Genomic DNA, 10745 nt, shown 5'->3' on the forward strand with positions numbered 1-10745 from the left:
ATGGCATCCTCCTCCATTGCGGTCGCGGCTGCTCTGATCCTCTGCATCCTCGTCGCCCATGCCCATGGCTGCTACGCCAAGCACCACGCGGCTCCTTCTGCGGCCAACTCCAGCTGGCTTGATGCCAAGGCGACATGGTACGGCGCACCCCATGGTGCCGGGCCTGACGACAATGGCGGCGCGTGCGGGTTCAAGAACGTCAACTTACCACCCTTCTCCTCCATGACCTCCTGCGGCAACCAGCCGCTCTTCAAGGACGGCAAGGGCTGTGGCTCCTGCTATCAGGTACGATACGACCCACCTTACGCTATCATTAGTTTATTACACACCTGCAAGCAATTATGTTATTCCCTCCAATCCATATTAATTATCGCTGATTTGTTATAATTTTATACTGAATAATTAAAATTTAATATAGATTGGAGGGAGTACCACTATAATTTATTTATTTTTACAAACCAATATGTTACCAGCACATTGTTTTTTAGCCATTATTATTCGAGTGCATGCATTCAGACATATTCGTATAGGATATAGATGTGTTTATATGCAGCCTGTAACGTCGTGCACTACAAGTGCAGATAAGGTGCTTAAAGCCAGACCACCCTGCGTGCTCCGGTGTGCCGAAGACGGTGATCATCACGGACATGAACTACTACCCGGTCTCCCGCTACCACTTCGACCTCAGTGGCACCGCCTTCGGAGCCATGGCCAAGGACGGCCGCAACGACGAGCTCCGCCACGCCGGCATGATCAACATGCAGTTCAAGAGGTACCACACCCATCATAGCCATCGTCTTACCTTATTGAGATCGAGAGCTAGACGATATTGTGTGTTTATGAGACGACACACACTGACACACCTAAGGGACATGACTGCGCAGGGTACCGTGCCAGTATCCGGGGCTGACGGTGACGTTCCACGTGGAGGAGGGGTCGAACCCGTTCTACATGGCAATCCTGGTGGAGTACGAGAACGGCGATGGCAATGTGAATCAGCTGGACATCATGGAGTCGCGACCGAATGGCGGTAAGATGGCTCCAACAGGGCAGTGGGTGCCCATGAAGGAGTCGTGGGGTTCCATCTGGAGGATGGATGCCCACCACCCCATGAAGGCGCCATTCTCGTTGCGCATCACCAACGAGTCCGGCAAGACACTTGTCGCCGAACAGGTCATCCCCATCGATTGGAAGCCCAACAAAACCTACAGCTCCCTCGTCCAGTTTCATTAACTGATCGATGGGCCAGATATGCCCATATATATATGAAACTAATGAAATGGGTAGTAGCCTGATTTGAAGAGAAAAAATTGTGGTACATGCGTGCGTGCCTATGTAGCCGGCTGAGACGTCGCCTGTGATGTCCAGTTGCAAGTGTGTCCGTCCATCCTTCTATATCAATATCAATAAATGTTATATACAACTGCTTATTTAGGGTAATGTTATACATTTGTGGTTGTGCATTAGACATATAAATTTGATATGCGCCCCATTACTGGGCTCCGCAGCTTTGCCGAGTGCCCAGAGAACTCTACAAATGCAGGAAACAACTCGACAATATTTTGCCGAGTTCTGCACCGGGCGAACAAGACTCGGCCACGAACATGTTGGTAATGAGCTACTTTTCCGAGTGCTTATCATCAGAAAACTCAGCAAAGAGTCACTCTTTGCCGAGTTTCGCCATGTGTCAACTTGGCAAACTTCCACCATAGACGGAGGGGGAGTGGCCCATTAACGGCCGCACCACGCCACACTAACTTTCCTGCGTGCTCCCGGCTCGTACTCAACATTGTGTCCGGCTGGTTTGTAGAGTTTTCCTAGAAGCCTTGTAAGGAAACTAGTCAAATATGGGTCAAAACCATGCAGAGTGGCGAACTCGGTAAATGCCTTTCAAGCACACAAACAGTGTCCTCCTCACTACCGAGTTTCTTCCTAAGGATTTCTCCAGAAGCTAGCAGGCGTTGACAATTGGTATGCTAGAGTGCAACACTCTGTAAATGGTCAATCATGTTTTGTTTTCAATTTATTTTTCGGACCATCCCTCCATAGAAATCACTATATATGTGCATAATTTGGGCAATGAAAGGATCTTACAAGTGATGGGTTATTCTATTTTTCGGAAAATCAGTGGGCGCATGGTGATGGTAGCTTGGATCGTTACCATGATCGTTACCATGATAGTTACCAATTTCTTGTCATCTGGAGAAGTAGAAGTAAGATTAGGCCGATGTACAATCCTTGGAAACTCATTCAACTAAAAATTACAAATTCTCATAAAATACACATACTTCTCTAACATATCATCATCAAATATCTAAACGAACCGAATTGTATTATCAACATAAAAAACCAGGCAAGCAATGCAAAATCATTACTCGTTACCAACAATAAGTGGCTTGCCTGTCATTTCTTTCCTCTTCCTCTTCAATCCAATGCAGGACTCGGTATGTAATTTGTTGTAGTACTCAAAAGTTTAGAAATTTTGCTGATAATCGCACCATGGTAATGGAAAATTAAAGCAAACCATCCACCATGAATTTAGAACTATGGCTTGCCTCCTCGTAGAGCATTTCTATGACATTCTTAGATCATACTAGAGCATCCCTGGTTTTTTGATAAAAGGGTGAATTTTATTAACTTATAATGTCACACCAAATCGTTTATCCACTTTCTCAGCCAATTTGTGTTTCTGACAATTGGTCGGCCCAATTAAGGAGAGAATTCCTAGATCTGCCGGCGTGGCGTGTTTAGACATCGCACAGGGGAGCTTCTATATGACGCATTTTGCGACAAATAGGGACCGAAACATAAGTTAGACCAAGACAAGGCCGGGTCACTTAGCACGACTATAGCAACCATCACACTGTAACATCCGGTGCGCTTTCGCGGCATACACTGTAGCGACCCGGTCACCGTAGAAACTGGTTATTTTAGGTGGTTTTATGAATTTCAGTTTTTTAAAGATGAACATTTCGTAAAAGGCGAACAATGTTTTAAAACATTAAATAATTTTTTAATTGGGATGTTTTATTAAAAATGCAAACATTTTCTAAAATTCAAGAAAGTTTTGTAAAATACCGGAGCATTTTCTAAAATGCTAACATTTTTAATATTTTAAAATTATCAAGAAAAATATTTTAAAACATTAATTTCTTTTGAGAATCTCAAAACAATTATTAAAAAAAGTTTCGAACATTTGAAATTCTTAAGGCTTTTTTGAAAATTCCCGAATTTTTTAAGAAGGAATTATTTTTCAAATAAAGTAAAATAAATAAATATATAACCAAAGAAACAGCAGGAAGGACCAACAAGAAAGAAAATACAAAAATATTCTTGCCGCTGCTCGTAGATCCGCCCTGCTTTTCTTTTGACAGGGCAATCCATTGCGCCTTTGTCAGCATCAGGTGCTCACTCGCCTCCGCATCGCCGAAGCTGAGACGAATTATCTCGTCGTGAGCCTTGAACCTTCCGACGAGATCCTCAACCGTGAGAGTTTTCAGGTCGAGACATTGCTCGATCAATGTGAAAATCTGGATGTAGCGTGCTGGCACGGCGCGCAAAAATCGTCGGACGATCGCAACTTCTTCTAGGGTTGAACTATAGCTACGTATGCCGTTGACGAGGGTCTTGAGACGGACGGCAAACTGATCAACCGTCTCACTGTCATCCATCTTTAGGCACTCGTAGCTTCTCATCAGGCACTAAAGGTGTGCTTTCTTGACACGGTCATGACCCTGGTGCAGGATGTTGATGGTCTCCCATGCCTCCTTCGCCGAGTTCTTTCCGACAAGGTGTTGCGGCACATCCTTCGGCATGGCGGAGTAGATCGCCGTTAACGCCTGACGATCCTTCCGGTACTTTGTCGCGCCCTTCGCGTACTCGGCGCCGCCGGGGTCGACGGCTTCCCAGTACTTAGCTCCCTCCATCGCGACCTCCATGTTGATCGCCCATAGTGCGTAGTCCTCTCGATCCAGAGGGGGGAATTGTGATCCCCCCACCATTGGCATTGGTGCTCCCGCTGCCACCGTCACGATCTCCTTGCTTGTGTTCGACATGATCCTTCGGCTGTTTTTTGAGAATCACGCCAATACACCAAAGCTCTGATATCAATTGTTGGCACATGCCCGGCCTCGACGCTGCGATCCGCCGTGTACTTTCCGGTGAGACGCACGTACAAGACTAGCTCGAATACTTTCCGAGCTAACCAGTTGGAGATGTAGACGTAGACGATGGTCAGGTGTACGTATACACCAAAGCAACCAAGCTGCCTAGCTGCTGGATCGATTTTCCATTCAAGCCTATACACTCACGTATGAGACTACAAGCCGCCGGCTTGCCTGATCGATACGAGCTAGTTTCATCAATACACAAACGGGTACACGGGACGCCGATGGATCGCAACAGGAGCGTGTCGCTCCTGGGATTTTATTTCTTTCGTTCTGGGTTTGGTACAAGTTGAGTTATAAACGGTACTACTTACAGATATATATAGTACTACTAATTAACCTATACATATCCAACTCGGGCACAATTCCAAGCCCGTACGGGACTGGATGTCCTAATCGTGATTATTTCCAACAGTAACGACGTAAAAAATCATCGCCATTGCCAGGAATAACCACTCGGGTCTGTCCTAGGCTTTCGTCCCGGAGCTCGAGACTGGGTGCACAGTAGAGCACCACCATCCAAATCTCACATGTGTTGTCTCCACCGCTTTTCCCTTATCCGAGCAGCTACAATTGGATCGCCGCTACTCCACAAACAACCCTCTGCGTCAAGTCTTTGTTCATAATTTGTAACCCACCAATGAAGTCATCCACCGGATCAGGAGATAAAACCTCCCGAAATCTTTTTGATGATGTCGTGGATCCGTATGAAGTTGTTGCAGAACAATCTACATACGCCACCATCCGGCCAATTGGATGTAAATCACCTCATCCATCCGGCACATCATCGCAGCCCCAGCAATCCACAGACCGTGTGGCCGGAGCAATGCCAAGACTACCGTTGCCTCAACGACCGCCACGCCGGAGCCACCACCATAGATCGAGGGAGATGGGCGCTACCAGAAACAAGGGCCGCCATGCATAGGCAAATTTGCGATGGCCGCAGTTAGGTTGGATCTTGGAAGACTCCATCCGAAACCAGCCGCCGCAGACCACGATGCCATCTTGGAGAGGAGGTCAGGGGCGCGCGCAGCAAGCTAGGGAATCGATCTGCCCCGTCGCCACCATCCGCCATCGCAGGACCTTGCCGCCGCCGCACCCAGCGCCGCCCACACGGCCACCTCGGCAGCACCACCACCAGCACCTGGGGACGCCGCCCCGGCTCCCAAGCATATCATGTTGCGCCTGCAGGTGGAAGGCCGTGGCGTAAAACTCCGGCTCCCATAGCGAACGGGTTGGGAGGTAGTCGCGCCTGCATTCGAAATTATCCCTGCATAGGCAACAACGGGTCACCGCGGCCGCCGATTCCTTCTACTCCTCCTGGTCCTGGCAGCCGGACGTAATACAGCTTTGCTAATTCCTGCTTCTGCGTTGCGCAGCAGGCCAGCCGCAGACAATTCACCGTTTACTACCCATGTTAGCCTTATCTGAACAGACAACACTATATTCAGAATAGTACATAAGAACATTCATTCGCAATAAATTTTAGAATTTCCAAATATTTTGTTGAGTTTCAAGTGAATGTTTCGAACTGAGTAGTGAAATAGAGTGATTTCGGCTCTGGGTGAAATCTTTCTAGAACTGAAATTGTTAATGTTAATGATCGGAAGTGCATATGCTCAGGATATGGAGCATGGACCACAAATAATGTGTTTATGCACGTTGCTTCAGCATTTTTTTATATAATGAATAAGAATGTAAAAAGATAATAAAATTCCGGAATCATTAATGAAGTTTGTTCAACTGACCATAAAAAATGTATTCCTACATAAAAATGTGTTGGAGCATAATGTCTCATCCATCCGACCCAATTTGTGAAGAAAAATGAAAAGGAGAAAGGAATGTCTCTGCATGTCGGTAATCCCCATCCCTCCTCCCCACCAACCACGTACACACACACACGGCACACGACACTTGTTTGAAATACGAAGTGCAGGGTCAATCATCCGAGGAAGAACAATCACATCTCAAAATCGATATTTGTTGATGAGGTTCAACATGAATGACGGGGCTACGCCCGCAGGGTGGCTCACCAAGACGGACCAGACAGGAGGCCTGGCAAGAGCCTATAAGGGCCAGGCAACGGGATGAATGACTTATGAGCATCTTTCCCTCCAAGTCATGAAGACCGGCAGCCTAGATCACATCTCCTCCATGTAAACCCTAACCTTCACCGCCTATATAAGGGGAGCTTAGTACACAGTATTGTGCTTCCTCGTACAAGGTATCCCACCGCCATCAATAACAAGAAGAAGCAAAATGTAGGGGTATTACTCTCCGGAGGCATGAACCTGGGTAACTTGTGCATGCAGGCTCCGTTGCCGTACTTTTGATCTCGTCAGGAACCCTAACGAAGGATCTGGCGGTTTTCTGCAGTGTCAGTTGGCGCGCCAGGCACGAGCGACGTTGGTCGGAGACCTAATTCGGGGCAGAGATCCAGATGAGCTCGGCAAATTCATGTCGGTCCAAACCTTTACCTTCAGCTCTTTCGAGGTGGCGGTCGACGGCTCAGGGCGGCACTTCGACATCACACCCCCACTTTTCATTGACTATATGTGTTTTGGGACAATCGAGTTCATCTCAACGAACAAGGGGAAAACGTGGCGGGCTACCTCGGGTTGAACTGTATCGTAAAGAGATATGCATGAGCTACCACCCACTCAGAGATAGCTAGGTCTTCTTCAACCTACCGGGCCCTCCCAGACGTCCACTATAAATAGGATCTTCTGAGGAATAGAGACGCGCCGGAACCAAAAGCTCACGTGATCTACGCTGCGGAGCCAGTGCCCAACGAAACCGGACAATTTGCATCCCCAACTACCGAAACCGGACAAGGTTCATCCCTGGTCCCGATTTTGGCCGGTTTTGGTGCTAGCTCACCCGGATTATGACCGGTGCTGACTCAAATTCGCGTAATTTTTTCATATCCATGAACTTTTTAAAATTCACATACTCTTTTCAAATCCATGTAGTTATTTCGAGGTCGCGTAATTTTTTAAAAAGTAAACATACTTTCTTCAAATATGTGAACTATTTTAATATTTGCGCACATTTTTCAAATCTGTGATCTTTTAAATTTGCATAATTTTTTCGAATCTGCGTATTTTTTCCATGTTCGTTTAATTTTACCAAATCTGAGTATTTTTTTTCAAATCAATAAACTATTTTGAAATTCGCGTCCTTGTTTCAAATCCGCATACTTTTTAAAGTTCACGTACCTTTACCAAATCCATGTTCCTTTTTCAATCCATGAACTTTGTTTTAAATTCACGTACTTGTGTCAAGTTGAGATAATTTTATCAATTAAAAATATTTTTTCTAATTTGCGTAAAAAAAATCCAAATCAGCGTACATTTTTCAAGCCCACATAAAATTTTGAAATTCATGAACCCTTTCCAAAAAAATATACGTGGCTATGAAAATTACATGAATTTCTAAAAAGTACATGGATTTAAAAAAAGTACGTGAACTCGGAAAAAGTACGCCAATTTGAAAAAAGTACACTAATTTTTAAAATGTCCGCGTCTATGATAAAAATACCCGAATTTGAAGACATTAAACAGACTTTGAAAAAGTATGTGAATTCAAGTCAGCATACTTTTTCAAAACCGGTCAAAACCGTGGCCAGGGATGAATCTTGCCCGGTTTCAGTAGTTCAGGGTGTAAATTGTCCAGTTTTAGAGTTAAGGGACCAAATCTAGACTTCACCAAAAATTAAGGGTCAGAAAGTATATTTTTCTTTAAATAATATTGCCATGCCGGCCGATTTGTGTACATGCAGATGCTGCAAACGGACACCATCAGGGGCAGTGGCGGATCCAGGACCCAGGCCGGGGGGGGCCTGGGCCCTGGGCGTGAGGATGAATCACTTCGTTGCATGTAGCATATTTGTGCACTGTAGCAGCACTGTATCCGTACTGTAGCAGCATGGGCCCTGGGTTTGGCCCAATCCTGGGTCCGCCCCTGATCAGGGGAATGGTCCTCCGCCGCCCAAGGGCGCAGGCTGGCCGCACCAGCAGACGAATGGCCTAAGCTGTGGCGACCTCGTGGCTCCTCCGTCACTGATGCCTCCCGTTGCATCCATGCAATAGCAGAGAAAATTGAGATAAAATAGTACATTGATGGTTGAATATACAAGATAAATAAGCATTTTATCGTATGAAATTGTGATGCAAAATACATGCATTGGCCATCATTCTCACTATCATTGTATTCTCAATGTTCATTGATCCTTCCCTGTACTTCTAATTCACAACCATGGAGTACATTTTCATATATTCTTATTTAATATTGCATTGCACATACCTATTGTTTCTATAGCAGATAATTAAAAATTTAATAGGAGTACCACATAAATATATTTAGAAGGCAAATAGAGTATATAATTAATATTGGTCTCTACGGGCGCGCCCTGCTAGTTTCCGCCCGTCAGCCCCGCACTATAAATATGCCAAGGCCCAGCCCCATCCGGCACAAGAGGCAGTAATGACATCCTCCTCTATTGCCGTCGAGGCTACTCTGCTCCTCTTCATCCTCGTCGCCCATGCCCATGGCTGCGGTGCCAGGAACCACGCGCCTCGTCCTTCCCCGGCCACCAAAAAGCCTCCCTACATGGCCACTCCTCCTGCGGCCAATTCCAGCTGGCTCGACGCCAAGGCGACATGGTACGGCGCGCGCCACGGTGCTGGGCCCGACGACAATGGTGGCGCGTGCGGGTTCAAGAACGTCAACTTGCCGCCCTTCTCTGCCATGACCTCCTGCAGCAATGAGCCGCTCTTCAAGGACGGCAAGGGCTGCGGCTCGTGCTACCAGGTATGACCCCGACCGCCCTACTTTATTACTACTCCCTCCATTCCTTTATATAAGTCTTTGTAGAGATTTCATTATGGATCACATATGCTATATACATCACTATGTGGTCCATAGTGAAATATGCGCTATATACATCTATATGTGGTCCATAGTGAAATTTCTACAAAAGACTTTTATTTAGGACCGGGGAGTACTACAAACTGCATGCATACCACTACATTATGGTCACATGCATGCATGCATGCAGAGATATTCTACATACTTTTTTTTTCTTTGCGAATGTGTATGTTCAGCCTAACATTGTAATGGATAATGGACGGTGGTCGATCACGTGCAACGTAAATGCAGATAAGATGCTTAAGGTCAAACCACCCTGCGTGCTCCGGTGTTCCGGAGACGGTGATCATCACGGACATGAACTACTATCCGGTCTCTCCCTACCACTTCGACCTCAGCGGCACTGCCTTTGGAGCCATGGCCAAGGGTGGCCGCAACGATGAGCTCCGCAATGCGGGAATCATTGACATGCAGTTCCGGAGGTACCACACCCACCTACCTATTATGCGAGTCACAATCATGGGCGTCGTCTTATCTTATCAAGATGATATTTTTTTTGTTTGGGAGATGACACACACTGATGGCGAGTGGTATGGCTCTGCAGGGTGCCGTGCCAGTACCCGGGGTTGGCGGTGATGTTCCACGTGGAGAAGGGGTCGAACCCATTCTACATGGCAATCCTGGTGGAATACGAGAACGGCGACGGCGATGTGAAACTGCTAGAAATCATGGAGTCACGGCCGGATGCTGGCAACAGCAGTGAGATGGCTCCCACTGGGGAGTGGATGCCCATGAAGGAGTCGTGGGGTTCCATCTGGAGGATGGATGCCCGGCACCGCATGCAGGGGCCATTCTCGTTGCGCATCACTAACGAGTCTGGCAAGATGCTCGTCGCCGACCAGGTCATCTCTGGAAGCCTGAAAAAGTCTACAGCTCCGTCATCCAGTTTGATTAATTGATGGATCAGCCATTTATGTGATGTCAATATATATGATGCATTGACTTTATATGTATTCTATATGAAAGCAATGGAAAGAGGAGTAGGGTTATGTAATGACCTCATGAGACGGGCTTTAAAATTATGGGAAGATTCACAAAAATAAGAAGCATCATAACATTCAAAGGCTGGCTAGGTTGTACGATTCCTTCTCTTTCAGTAGGTGCCGGCTGAAAGAACTGGTTTCGAAAAAAGATCAGAAATCTCGGCATTTTACAGGCTGAAAAATTCAAACAAAATTTGACCTCACAATATAATTCTCCTGCGCTAATATCTACTTAAATATTTTCATGTTTTTGTGGTCAGTGCTGCACTTCACCTCCAGGGCATCATGGGGTCGAGTCCCTCTTTCTGCAGCTCAATTTGTGCTTTTTTGTCATCCTCAATGGAGCAAAGAGCAGAGCCAAAAAGAAGAATAGCATAGACTGGATTCGACCCCGCAAACTCACACATGCTCAGAATAGACAAGAAGCAGCACACCCCTCAGTGATATACATTTACATAATCATACGGATTGTATTTGACACTGTTGTACAATTCAAATTCAAAATATTCATAAAAATCAAATGGTAGTACTTTTTTTCGGGAAGCAGTGGAAGAGCGGGCAACTGGCCGATTTCCGTAATTCTCGACCAGAAAAAAATCCTTGCTCCACGGTATGTTTTCCTTCATCAGTTTATTTAGACTACAACTTGATTAGAAACTATTGAGAG

At 46.1% G+C, this 10745-nt stretch overlaps 1 protein-coding gene and 1 pseudogene across 1 annotated transcript; both read left to right on the forward strand.

Moving 5' to 3' along the window:
• On the forward strand, window positions 1–1428 carry LOC778389 (expansin-B7). The gene is made up of 3 exons (XM_044487783.1): window positions 1–285; window positions 582–772; window positions 885–1428. The coding sequence occupies exons 1-3, from the start codon at window positions 1–3 to the stop codon at window positions 1231–1233; spliced, it is 825 nt and encodes a 274-aa protein (XP_044343718.1). The 3' UTR covers window positions 1234–1428.
• Window positions 1429–8651: 7223 nt separating this feature from the next.
• On the forward strand, window positions 8652–9990 carry LOC123064267 (expansin-B7-like; annotated as a pseudogene).
• The last annotated feature ends 755 nt before the right edge of the window (window positions 9991–10745 follow it).

This window comes from Triticum aestivum, chromosome 3B (assembly GCF_018294505.1).
Source record: "Triticum aestivum cultivar Chinese Spring chromosome 3B, IWGSC CS RefSeq v2.1, whole genome shotgun sequence".
Taxonomy (NCBI): Eukaryota; Viridiplantae; Streptophyta; class Magnoliopsida; order Poales; family Poaceae; genus Triticum; species Triticum aestivum.